This window comes from Perissodus microlepis, chromosome 10 (genome assembly GCF_051167445.1).
Source record: "Perissodus microlepis isolate ML-2025 ecotype Zambia chromosome 10, ASM5116744v1, whole genome shotgun sequence".
Classification (NCBI taxonomy): Eukaryota; Metazoa; Chordata; class Actinopteri; order Cichliformes; family Cichlidae; genus Perissodus; species Perissodus microlepis.
In genome coordinates, this window is record NC_140470.1 from 14,708,240 (window position 1) to 14,722,347 (window position 14,108).

At 39.3% G+C, this 14,108-nt stretch overlaps 1 protein-coding gene across 4 annotated transcripts in view; it reads left to right on the top strand.

Annotated features, from left to right (window-relative positions):
* Window positions 1-14,108, top strand: part of LOC146379054 (neurexin-2-like) — a 126,519-nt gene that overhangs the window by 59,831 nt on the left and 52,580 nt on the right. For all 4 annotated transcript variants that reach the window (XM_084942324.1, XM_084942325.1, XM_084942327.1 and 1 more), the window contains 5 exons: window positions 1,354-1,473; window positions 1,562-1,943; window positions 2,996-3,186; window positions 3,410-3,583; window positions 6,695-6,814. In XM_084942324.1, the coding sequence (XP_084798450.1) occupies window positions 1,354-1,473; window positions 1,562-1,943; window positions 2,996-3,186; window positions 3,410-3,583; window positions 6,695-6,814 (987 nt within the window). The remainder of the gene's footprint in view (window positions 1-1,353; window positions 1,474-1,561; window positions 1,944-2,995; window positions 3,187-3,409; window positions 3,584-6,694; window positions 6,815-14,108) is intronic.

Consider the following 14,108-nt stretch of genomic DNA (forward strand, 5'->3'; position numbering starts at 1 on the left):
AATTGCATTTAACACTGTTTGTGAAGGATGCCCAGACTTTAGTTCACCCCTAAGCGATTTCTCGGAACTAACACAATGTTGTGCAAATGTGCACAACAGCAACAGATGTAGGGAAACTGCAACAACAAGAAGAGTGGCCTGAGTGTAATTTTAAAATGATGATATGATTGAAAGCATGTTCAGTATTGCACTTGTAGTATCACCACTTTGGGTCTTGATCTATCCAATTGTATTAATGATATAAACAGAATTTTATGTGTAAAATTTTTAGAAATTCTTGTTTTGTGCTTGCAAGAAATTTGACTTTGTTGTTCTATTTTGATATTATTGTGTTTGGCTTCATATGCTGACATTAGATAGCAGGCGAGGTCCCCATGCAGAAACACAGATAAGCCGAATAGTCCGTACTGTCTTGCATTCCTCTGTTGCCTCTTTCATTACAGCAAATCTCGTCTGTACCTCTGCTATCATGATAGTCACTTACAAGATAAACATTTCGTGAATCCAGCAAGTTGTGTGTTTTTCATTATCTAAGCGAAGCCATCAAATATACAGCGAGCAGGATTTGATGAGATTGATCTTTCTGGTGTGCGTAGTCAATATTCAGCAGGGTGACGGTGAAATGATGCAGTGTGCTGTGAAGACACTTGATATGCAGCTCTGGACAAAGTCTCCAGTCACCATTTTATTTCCCTGAGGATGAAACAGTGAAGTGTTCGGAAACCAGTTGATGTTTTCCATTTATTGCCCTCTGTACGTCCCCTGTAATTCTCCTGCACCCTGAGCTCAATTAGACAGACAAACCCCTAAAGGCGCAGTCAGCTTAGGCATGGCCAATTAGTTTCCCAAGCGATGTCAGAACTCCTTTGAACTGCCGTGTCGGCCTGTTGCATAGGCACTGATTTGGGATGACGGTGCTGCAGTGGCAAGCTTCTGCACTGTGACCTATTTTGAAACCACTGAAAAAGGCTCAGGATAGTGCAGAAATTCAGGAACTTAAAGCGCCGTGTTTGAGACAGGGCTCCAGATACTGCATGGCCCCAACATGTTTCCACCAACAGACATCACCCAAATGACCCTACACAGAGAACGCGCAGCTGTGTCATGCAGTACATTTTAAACATTCGGATTTGAATGGGCTCTTTTGTAGCTGTTTCTTTGTCTCATTTCCCATATTATTGCGTATTGAATAAATGCAAATTATTGCTTGCTGGTTTGTGGCTTTGTGTGTGAGTGATAAGTAAATGAATGTATGCACCCTGAGAGTGCTTCAAATGTTGAGTGCTTTGTGTCGAAGGCTTGTACACTGAGCTCATGTGGTATGATTGTCACTTGACACTTTCTTCCTCTTAGGCAAGGGACCAGAGATACTCCTTGTAGGCGAGAAGCTGAATGACAACGAGTGGCACACAGTGAAAGTGGTACGGCGTGGGAAGAACTTGCAGCTCTCTGTAGACAACGTGACTGTGGAAGGTATAGTAGGGAGAAAGTGGCTATAGTAGACAAAAGGCACAGATACCAAAATGCATTTTCAGTTGAAAAAGAATGCTTTGTTACTTAGGCCACATGACCGGCGCCCACACCCGCCTGGAGTTCAACAACATCGAGACGGGGATCATGAGCGAGCGCCGTTTCATCTCTGTGGTGCCTTCCAACTTCATCGGACATTTGCAAGCCCTCTCCTTCAATGGGATGCTCTATTTGGACCAGTGCAAGAATGGAGACATCTCCTACTGCGAGCTGAATGCTCGGTTTGGCATGAGGCACATTGTTGCCAATCCTGTAACTTTCCTAACGCAGGCCAGCTACTTGGCTTTTTCCACTCTACAGGCCTACGCCTCCATGCACCTCTTCTTCCAGTTCAAGACCACTAGCCCCGACGGGCTGATCCTTTACAACTCAGGAGATGGAAGTGACTTCATTGTGGTGGAGCTAGTCAAAGGGTAAGTATTAGCGTCTAATATACATGCAGGCGTGTGAAATCTGAAAAAGGGGTTTATTTTTTCATTCACTGTATTCCAACTAAACAGTATTTGTCTTGGAAAAATAAAGCACGAACGGGAGCTTTTCTTATTTCCCGGCCTCAAAATTACCTAATCATAATTCATGTCTTGAATCCATCACCCCGCAGCACTGCAGAGAGATACCAAATGGCTTTAAAATCATTTGTTCATTATAAATAATTCTGTTAAAGGGAGTCGAGCACAGAGAGTCAGCGCAAGTTCAAAAAAGTCACACTCATTCCCATACTTGAGCACATTTTGGCACTTTGACACCATCTCAAATACGTTTCAAATGTTTTATTCATCGTAAATAATTTTTGTTGCAGAGAGAATCGCAGAGAAAGGTCGTTAAAACAGAGCAAGCAAAGCAACAATTGTATCTTCCCACTGTCAGACCTTGCACAGACTTTCTTCCCAGTAAGCAATTAGTCAGCGGGAAGCCTTGTTCAGCTCTGGAGCCTGCAGCAGAAGCTCAGGCAGACAACACAGACAAAAAAATGGTTTCCAACACTTCTGTCATAGTTTTCCAGCTGCTCGGTGTTATGTGTGAAGTGTAGCAGCTTATTCATGGATGTTGCTTTACTTTGATTTAAGCAAGATGTCGTTTTTGACAGTATGTCCTTTAAATGATCAAATTTAATGTCAACATATTGGTGTGCCTAAAGCGTTACCTTCTGTGTTTACATAAATTCACTGTTATTTGTTTGAACATAAACAAAATACTTGAATATGTTCGAGTAGTTTGAGCCCCGGCAGAAATAGAACCACAAAACAGATTGGCAGACAGAAGTGTGCACAGCTGCATCGCCACGCATGACACTGGAGTAATTTGAACCACGCTTTAATCGTATAAAAGTCACGCACACAGGCTGTTTTTACTTATCCGCTTGCTACGTAAAGGTGTTATTGCTGAGTTGCTGATGGCATGTGGCATGTGAAGAAATAATTATAGATAAGAAATGGCGCTTGTAAACATTTGTGTTGTCGTGCAGGTACATCCATTATGTTTTTGACTTGGGAAATGGGCCGTCACTAATGAAGGGAAACTCTGACAAGCCACTAAATGACAACCAGTGGCACAATGTGATGATTTCCCGTGACAGCAACAATGTGCACATCCTCAAGATTGATTCCCGCACTGTCACCCAGCACTCCAATGGAGCCCGCAACCTGGATTTGAAAGGTATTACTAAAGATATAGTTGGTACTTGTGGCAAAAACTAATGCTTAATAGTCAATTTTGTTGACATTTGCTCTGAAGAAAACACTATATTGCAAAATTTAAAGTGTGTACATATGTAAAACGTGCTGTTTTTCGGAGTGGTTCAGTGCATGCACTAGCAAGCACTTGGATACGGAAAATTTTCTGGCAAAATTTCCTCCTGATCAATTCCTCTATCTTAAAGGGGAGCTGTACATTGGAGGTGTTGGGAAGAGCATGTACAGCAGCTTGCCCAGGCTAATAGCATCCCGGGAAGGATACAAGGGCTGCCTGGCATCTGTGGACTTGAATGGAAGACTCCCTGACCTCCTAGCAGATGCCCTACACAAAGTGGGGGAGGTGGAGCACGGCTGTGGAGGTGAGGACATGTGAAACACCTGTGAATCATTCGGTGTTCTGATTTCATTGTACTTCACAGGTGGTACTCCTGAAAAGAGGGGAGCAGGTAGCTGAAAATTAATCACACCTCATTTGTTAGGGCCTGAAACATCTTCGTTGTTCTGTGTATTATTATTTCCTTTCAACCTAATCTAACGTGCAATACTGTCATGCAGCAGTAAAGACATTAAGCTGCTTTTATGGACCTCTAACAAGAAAACACTCAGCAGAGTGGACAGTTCTGCCAAGGCTAAATAGTCACAAAAAATCTCAAATAAGGTAGCCATTACTTAACAAAGGCCGACCTGGATGTGACAGAATAGATGTATGCTGTATATGTACTTGAACTGGTGGTGATGCTTGGAGAAGGTCAGACATTTTTCTCTGTCAGTTTTGCACCATTTATTAGTTACCGGTGAGGAGCTTCAGTCGGTGGAAAATGATTGTGGCCCAGTTGTGAATTAGTTATCATTATTAATCTTCCTCTCATTGGGGGAAAAAACCCAGAAAGCTCAAAAGTGTCATGTGAACTTGATTCAATACATTTTTGAGTTTTCTCAATTTTTTTGTTATTGACTTTGCTGCTGTGTTAATTTTGGCGGAACATTTTCATTCAGTTTTAGTCTTAATTTTTGTTTGTATTATTGTGGACTAAATCTAAAGTCGATTAAGTTTCAGTTAAAGTTTGCTGTTTTTCTAGTGAGAGTTGTTCCACACTTGGATCACATGGATATTATTTACCTGGATCGTTTCCCAACTTCGCCCACATCACACATTGTCTTAAAGGGGAGCATTGGATCTCGATTGGATCTCACCTCCCCTGGAAATTTTCATCTCGTTTTTATTCGTGGGTGAAAGTATCAATCTGTTCTGATCCTGAAAAATCACTTGTCATGGTCCTGGGTCACTTGAACAGTGTTTGTGAGATCTTAGACTTTTCAAGTTTTATTTTCTATTTGATATTATTTTCTTTTTTGTTTATTTTACAATGTATTTTGGCTTTTCCCTAGTCACTGATTTTCTTTAGAATTTAGTTTTCCCTTAGTGTTTCATCCTCTTGTGTCAGTCCAGTCAGTTGCTTTTAGTTTTTCGTCCCTTGTCTCATCCTCTGTGGTTTAGTTCAGCTGTGTCTTGTTTTCCCCAGCTGTTTCCACTTCCCTGATTGCCCTTCTGTGCGTAGATATATAATAACGTCTTCATCGAGCATCTGTTCCCTTTGCCCAAGTGTCTCTTAGCCCCCTGTGTGTTTTCTAGTAGCTTATAGTTTTCTGTTTTCCCCTTTTTGATTTTGCAAACAGCCAAAAAACCGGTTGCTTTCAGTTCAGTACGGTTCGCTTTCACACATCGGCCTTTGGGTCCTCCTCCACACAGTCTATAGCATCCACGGGTCCATGACAGCAATGTTATTCATGCTGCAATAGCTCTATTTAAGAAACACTGGGTAAAGTGAAGAGGATGAAGCTGATAGTTATCCACAACATTGTTTATTTTGTGAAGCATCGGATGGGTTTGAACAGGTAAAGTACATTCTGTCTGGCCTCAAGTACGACAGGCCTAAATTAAACACGCATGTGTTTTTGAATGAATTGTTAAATCTAGTTCAGCTCCTAGTGATCCTCAACTGCTCTGATCTTTAGCATTAAGGTTCTCTCAGCCTTTGACGTAAAGATTCAGAAACATTTTCTGTTGTCAGTCCACATGGAGTGCGTGTACTATTGGCTTGTAACGATTCGAAAACTAAAACGCTGGTGAAAGCTGTACTCTCTGCAGATTGTTCACATAAAAAGCCAACTGGGAAAACGCTTGCAATCGTGATTAAGCCATTAGGCCTGCGGTCAAAAGATGGTTTCCTTGTTTTGTTATACCTTCCCTCTAAAAAAAACTGAGGCATTAACTTATAATGCCTCAGTTGGTGAATTGTTATACTCATAATATCCATATCCAGGGTTTGAACCATTTAAGTACATTTTCAGTGTTACCATTGTGTGTTAAAACTTCAGTTTTAAGTGAATTCTTATACATCTGCTCAGGTTTTACTAACAATTCATTTGGATGGACAGGACTCAGACAACTACCAAGCACGTGCACGTGCTTGATGCCGTTATCTACGCAGATGTGGGCAATTCATTTTCCCGAGTGGCCACATAAGAAAGTCGGATTGTTGTGAGTGCACCAATAAGCTGATAAAGAGAGAAACTCAATACAGAGCAGAATTCAGTTTGTCTTAGTGGTGCAGCCATCCACAACAGTCCTAGTTTCTCATGTGGATTGCCCTGTGAGAAAATTAATTGCCCATCCTGGATCTAGAGGGTGTCCTCAAGGGAAAATTAGTCTTCTGTATCTACAACTCAGTAATCCATATCGTACAGCTTTTGTACAGCAACTAGGGTGAAGCTTGTTGGACTTACAGAGTCAGATACCTTTGAAAACTTTAACAGATCAGCAGCTGATAGCTAGATATAGTGTGTTATGAACATGATTTTTATGAGTAAGACTAATTATATTGGACTGACTTTGGTGCTAAAAATGTGGTTTGGTGGTGCAGAAGAATTAAGGCGGTCTCGGTGGTGCAAACACACAGATAAAGTTGATACGCAACATAACCTTTAATTCTTTGTGTTGTTAACTAGATTGTGTGCTTAAATTAACTAAAATTAAGCACCCTGGATCAGATAAAAAAATATGGATGTTTTATCTAAAATTTCCTCCACAGTTACATTCACACAGCCTGCCTTGGTGCTCAGTGTTAAGTGGTAACGGTCCTACGCTGACCCACATGTGTAAAAGAGCAATCGGAAAGACATCACAGTCAGCGTGCTGTTGTATACAAGCAAAAAAGACACCCAGTCATGAGCAGATGGCAACAAGGACAAGGATGAGAAGAAAAACGGGCAACGTTTTACTGACAGTATGGCTTTTTTTGTAGAGCTATGGCTGCTGTTGTGCAGAAGTGCCCCAAATCAAACTGGCTTACCACAGCTTGTTACTTTTGCTGTATGTTATTTATTCCGGTAGGCTAGAATTGAAGATGTGTGAATAAAATAAGTGGGGCGGAAAAACAGCTGGTAAATCTGCTGTAAATACCCTGCAGGTCCCAGCACCACCTGCACAGAGGACTCCTGCCACCACCAGGGAGTGTGCCTGCAGCTGTGGGAGGGCTTCTCATGTGACTGCACCATGACCACCTACGGGGGGCCTTTCTGCAGTGACCGTAAGTGCAGCTGTATTATACCTCACAGGGAAAAAGTCTGATTGAGATGTTACTGATCAGATCGTAGAGTCAAATAATTGGCCAAAGAAAATGATTTGTTTTCAAAAGAACAGCCAGCAGCATTTTTTCATGGAGTCACTGGATTTTAGAGCTTTAAAAAGATTACAGGAAGAAAGAAAAGATGTGCAAAATTCATTAATGAGGATGTTAATTGTGGGATTGCCCTTAATAAAATGAAACCAGCTGCTCTGTAAGGTAGTAGCGGAAACTAAGGATTCATGTCATCAAGGTAAAGCACTACTCCAATAATGATGTAATAATCAAATCTCCATTGTATATTGTACTTATTTTAAGCGAATAACAATAAGACTCTGTTATTCCTATTAGTCAAAAACCATGTGAATATGAAAATTTGCATATATTGTGCCTACATTTGAAAGCATGGTAATATATTACATTTCTAACTCAATGGGCCGATTGTGCTGTAATTGTGCATAACAAAGTCATAGCACCACATTTCAAACTTCTCATCTGATTGCTGCTTTCACTATAAAGGGCCCTTGACATCAAATATAAAAGACCCGACTTTTACCAGGAGCCCCCCCGATACCCCTCGAGCTCATCGGTCAGGGTGAGTTAGGCTTCATTTGCTGGAGAGGCATTTAGAGTAACAAAGAAACGTCTTTGCGGTAATCATTATCCAAATGTGCTGGCGTGTGTTCTTTAAAGCAAGAAAAGGACAATGTGCTATGAAAGCTGTAGGGCGAGTGTGAGAGGATAATTTGCAATAACACTGAGTGTAAGAAAGCCAAATTTGTAAGGGGAAGCTTCACATTGTAGGAAAACACATCTCATCAATTATTATTATAAACGAATTTCTGTCGGCTGTTTACACTGAGTGTAGCATAAGTAGAGCGCTTAGCTCACTAAATAAGGTGTTTTTTTGAGTAGGTGATTATCCGGCTTTACCTTAATATCATCAAGCAGCCTTCTTCTTTCACTTGTTCCCACAGTTTCTAGTTTTAACAAATACACAGCCAAATGTGCTTACTGTCATTGCCTACAGATCTGAAAATCAGTAGTTTGTCCACTGTAGGCTTTATGTTTTACATCTAAATGTGCTACGTCACGGAGCGGGATAACTGCGCCGATTTGTGAAAGTTCAAACGATACCTGCTACAGCATGTCTTAGTATTACAGATTGATATGCTGGTGCTTTTTAATGTTTCTGCAGTAACTTCATTTGAACAGGCAGGAATTTGTTGTTCAATAAAGGCTTGAATTGGACCTAATCAAAATATTGATTGCATCAATAACAAAGATGGTATTGGTATCGGATCGATACTAGTGTGATTGGATCGATACTTTGTTTCTATCCTCTAAGTTCATTATGCAGGCAACTGGATTGTGTTAAATAAATATTTTTTAAATAAAAAACTATACCTTTACCATGCACTATGTTTTATTTATAGCCTGTAGCAAATGTAAGTGTTTTACAGACAGGCGCATTTACATTCCAGGTCTCGAAAAAACCCACTAATTATTGTAGAAAGTAAAAATCACAGTGATATAGTGTTCATTTAGATGTGATGATTCATCACATAAATCGTGACACACTGCTCCCCACTACTCCCCACTACATATACTGCCGTTATAAGTTAAAAGGAGTAGTGTTAGTATTGGTATCAGCAATACTGCTCCTGTGTTTACTTGGTAGTGCACAGCATTATTAGCCCTTAATCAAACAACTTGGTAATTTGATACGGCAAGTTAAAAAAATTCTTGCATTTTCCATGTCACATAAATGATTCTAAAGAGTGTTTTTTTCCTTTTTCTTCCTCCTCCTTCTTTCATCCATTAGAACTGCAGATATTTGTGTTGATTCCCTTTCCACACAGATAATACTTCTAGTCAGCCGTGGCTTGTCAAAGCAAACAGCATGTCCGCTTACATAAACAACAACAGCAAAAACAAATTGTTGATCTTTATTAACCTTGGAAAGGATTCCAGTCATGAGACATTATGGCAATCGACAAAATGTTCAAAGGACGCATGATAAAACCCCTCCCAGCATCTTATAGAGACCATCTCCAGTGGAATTTCAATATTTTTCTGTAATTGCAGTTTGTCTCATGCACATCACATCATCTGAGCTGGAATTTCAAATGGCTGCCTACGGCTAAATCTTCACACCATCTTTTTCTGAGTGTTGCAGACATGAGTGCATTTACAGCGATATTTGTTAGCCTGCAACAGAGGCAAGCGCTTCGTGATCTAGCTGTCGGATGCATCAGTGTGGTTCTGTCAGTGTGTTTTGATTTTCAGGACAGAAGCTGCCAACAGAAAATGTTTCAGATCTTTCATTTCTCTATCCCACAAATTTTCTGTGTTCACTTATCTGAAATGTATTCCTGTAATTGTAAAAGGCGTGAAAGAGACACTTTTTAGATAGCGGCAATAATAACATTTTCAGCAACAAAAGGGGGGGAAAAAGAATTTCATTGCAGTGTTTTGGGTTTTCACCTAGCAGTGTTCAGGGAGGGCTCTCAATCATGCGGGTGGTAAATGGCATCGCTGGCCAATATCAAAGGTCAAACCAATACATCAGTCCAACTCGGAGGAAATAACAAGCCTCATGCCTCACATTGATCCATCATTGAAGTTATTAAAACTAATGGAAATGTGACTATAATGTGAATACACAAACAAACATGTAGGCAGGACCGTCTTTTGTAATCATCAGTATTAAATGGTAAAGCCTGTCTCATCCAAACCACAATCTGCTGCTATGTTTATCTCGCCATCATTAAAGCCAGATCTACTCCTCCCACCTTTGTCTGCTGCATCTGTGCACCAGCGCAGAAGGTCAGCTATATATTCCAAGAAACAACCATTAAAGAGAAAGACGACTGGTGTGCTTTACTGATCAGATTTGTTTTGGGGGTTTTTTTGTTTTTTTTTTCCAAGAGGGGATTCATAAGAAACAAAGTTGGAGAAGTCTGGAAGCTTGTCAGACAACTCATTTTTTCTCAGTTAGCTTGTGCCTCAGTACATTGATATTCATATAAAGCGAGCAATTTACCAAGTCTGCTATAAACATCTGGGCTAATTATCTCTAGGTCATTGTTTTATCACCAAAATCACTTAGAATGATGCACTGCGCTCAATTTTTAACGTTCTTTCTGTAAACATATGGAGTCTGTAATTATTGGTTAACCTCTGCAGTGGCAGATAATTGTTTTTGCATATTCATTATGTGTGTGTGTGTGTGGAGACAGAGTGCATGGAAACATGTACTCTATGTGAGCATTTTCAACTTGTGCTAATGTCAAGTAAAATTCAGTAAAAATTTCTGTCATAACAACCACAGTCTAAACATTGTATTTAAACTTTATTTAAAAATAAAAAAACACAGTAAAAAAAAAAATGGCGTGACATCAATAATACAATGTTCAATTGCTCAATGGACAACAGTTTATTTTAACTAAACGTGACTCTTCCCCCATGTTCTTCTCTAATCTTCTATGTCCTCCCACCTCGTCAAACTCCTCTGCCAGCCGACGTACAGTAAGCCCCCCACACACTGAACTAGCACATGAAATTCCACCTGACATGGCTTTACATAACCATAGCATTAGCAGACTGGAGCCCACCTTTGTGTTAATTTGTAAATCAGCATTTCGCTGGAATTGTTTGATTCCTGTGGATAAAAGGCAGACAGTAAACAGAGTTTCCAGGCATGTAGGCAAGTTACAGTAGACAGCATGTCCTGTTGCACGTGCCTTGTTAGCAAGCATTATCTTTAGCTTTTACTTTCTAAAAAGATATAATGAATTAAATCAAAATTGCAACACTGGAAGACTTATTAAAAGATTTGAAATAGACCAAATGCAACTTTTAAAGAAATATGACATTTAAAAAAAACTGTTAATTAGTTTTAAGTACAAATTCATCGTCTGAAAAACCAGTGGTTATTTTTATATAATTATATTTCAAGTGTTTATGTAAAGAGTGAACAAGGGGGACATGTCATCTTTTATAATGCACTCTAAAGAGCAGCAAAACTGGAAGTTTCACTGCTCAGTCAAATCCTATTTTCCCTTTGACCTTCATTTCAGGTGGAGTCATTCTCGATTATGAGTGTGTCCCAAAGGCCATAAGGATAATCCAGGATAGAGGTTCAGACTTAATCTTGCACTCCGGGACAGAGGCTCAAGAAAACATATTGCTGTTCATAACTTGGTGATCTATAAGGAATAGACTTTTGAGACACTACAAAATCTGGACTATTTAAAGTCAGTGGTTTTGACTAGCTTGGGATCCATCACCATACTGTATCTCTTGGAAACCTGACCTCTGTGCCTTTCGTCCCTTCTGTGAGAAACATAAACATTATAAAGCTGACATATTAATCAGGCTGCAATTTAAAAATCCAGAGCTTTCATTTATACATTACTTGTTTGAAAAGCCTTAGTAATTACAGTATAATTCATTCACTTTAGTCTTGAACTCTAAAGTGAAATTGACTGTGCTCGCTTTCTGTAAAAAGATGGGTAGTTGTGTATACTTCACTTCAATTTAAGTCAGATTAAAAGAGACTATATTGTGTTTAACAGAGATACACCATTGAATTCACAGTTCCAACTACTCAGACCAATCAGATTCAGTGGCGTTTATGCAGACATTAATTAGATGTTGTAAAACCAGGATGGGATTTAAATAAATAAATGTTATTTTTCAAGCCAACCACCGTCATATAACATTACGTGCTGGGACAGAGCGGCCCTGTATAATTCATGAATCTGCTTGAATGCAGAAGTTTGTGAAAGAAGTCCTTCTGCAGTTACCTTGAGTGGTTCAAGTCCAAGTTCAGTTACATCATGACCATTGTACAATATCTTGCAGTTGCCAGCTGCATACAGAAATTAATAATAGCTAATGCATTGCTGAAAACACGTCTCTGTCCTTGGGACAGATGTCTGTTCATGCAAGGTTTTACTCCTTGTTTCTTATTTCACCTTAATACTCATTCTGATAGATGACTGTGTGTGGGGAGAACATGCAGACTTGTCACGTAAAGGCCCGATGGTGGATTCAATTCAAATATTTCAGCTATAGGATTTTAGAATTATTAAGGGACTGAATTAAATTTGACTTCCTACACAAAAAACAAAGCATACCTGATTTAATTGGACCACAATTCAATTCCTTGAAGGTCATCTCCTCGTGCACGTTTTCAAGCACAGCTGTGATTTTTAGATCATCCTGGAAGTTGTGTTTTAACCACTTGCATTAGTCACCTGCGATTTCACCATGGAAGTCAAACTTCCACAGAGAGCAAAAAATCTGTGTCAAGCTGACCCAGCTTTTTCGTTGATGATCATCACTGTAGAGGAAAGCTGGACCCTGGCTATGTCCCAGTCACATACAGCAGCCTTCGCTGAAAGAGTCTAGTATCCAAACATAAAGGTGTTTTGTTGTAATGTCCTACAGCCTATAAGGGAGAACATTTGGCACAAACCACCTGGACTGTTTTGTTTATCATCATGTGCCAGCACATAACGCTCTCAAAGGGCAGGTGGTTTTTTTAGCCACATGAAGAATCTTCCCTTATTACCCACCCTACTCAGCCAATTTGTGTCACTACCACTTTGTATTATTCTTCAAAATGAAATTGATGAGAGCAAAATGAGATCTAAGACGCACCGCAAACCAACACATGAAGTACTTTCTATTTGTGGATTAGAATGAGAAAAATACTTGTATTATCAATTTTTTATAATGAATGAATGTTTGTGATTAGATTTCTCTATGGGCTGCTTCAGTTGGTCAATTCATGATCATTTTAACATAATATAATTTTCTATTAACTTTTACCATATAGAAATTATGCACACTTAACCACTGTCTTTAGATGCCCTTTATTAGTAGACACCTGCCTTTGTTGGCTCTAGAGTCTCTATTATAAAATATCATTCCTGACAGATCTCTGCCCCGTGTGAGTCATGTCTAAATCCTGGGCCTCAGACTGCTGGCATAGCTCCCTACAGCTATATTAAAGAGGTAGAAAAGCTTAAACAGAGTGTAATTGACTGGCAGAGCTTACAGGGTCATAAAGGTTCACCTGTGATTTACAGGAAGCACTTCTTTAATCTTTGTAATTCTTTAAATATTTCCTCCTCCAGTGAAATACACCAAAGGTCAATGTCTGACCACTCAGGGCATTTTTACAGCTTTGTAGCCTTTTAGGCATAACTGCAAAACTTTTGACATTTACATAGATGTGAAAAGAAGTCAAGCACCTGAGGGAGTAATGCCCCCTTTAACTGATTTTGGCTTATGTCCTTGCAGTTTCTCACATTAAATAACCCCATTAAATATCTTTGCTGTCTTCTGTGTTATACTTCAGTGATTTTCTCTCAAGGGCAGCAATATGTCACAGGCATGTTTTTGCAAATAGAAAAAAAACCCCACTAATAAGTATGATTAATTGCTAATCGGTCCGTCTTCCGATTTGTGCCAGTGTTGCCATTATTTTGAAAATAGCTGCTCGGTGAATAGACAAGATAAAATTTTCACTCTAATCAGCGATGTTTGATAGTGCACTATGTTAAGGCTCATAGTGACAGCGACACAGTGACTCACACTGTTTGATAAGCTGTCAACAAACTAAAGCAACTACATGTGTGCATGTGAAAAATGTCGTATCTTTGTATATGGGACGCCAAGGGGTTTATTTACATAGCCTGTTTCTTCCAATTTACTAAACTGAGACCGTCATATTTACCATTTCTGTGTGGTATTTTAACTTTTCAAACACCAAACAGGCTCAGGGGACAACAAATCAGATCTGATCCGTTTGAAATGTCCTTTACCTCAAATGTCAGAGGATGGCATTAAAAGAGCTATAAAAGGACTAAATGAAATAAAATATAAAGTGAAGCCTCATGAAAAACTGACTTTTCACATCTAATCTGCTAAATAGTTTAACAACAAGACAAATACATCTAAAAAGTCCCCTTTTCACCTAATGGCATTGCTTTTCCTTCTTTCCTTTCCTTCATTTGCTTCCTTCCTTACTTATTGAAATTGTGTCTTGAAATGATGTTTGCACTTTTGAATAGTCATGAAATTATAAATTATTTTAGTATTTTTTTATCTTGTGTTTTATCTTTTAAAACACATATTCACTTATATTTTTTCACACACTTGGTAATACAGTATTCAAGTGTTGCTATTGCCAGAAGGTTGCAATAAGACACCTACAAGCTGTTTGCTAACCAGAGTTAAAAAA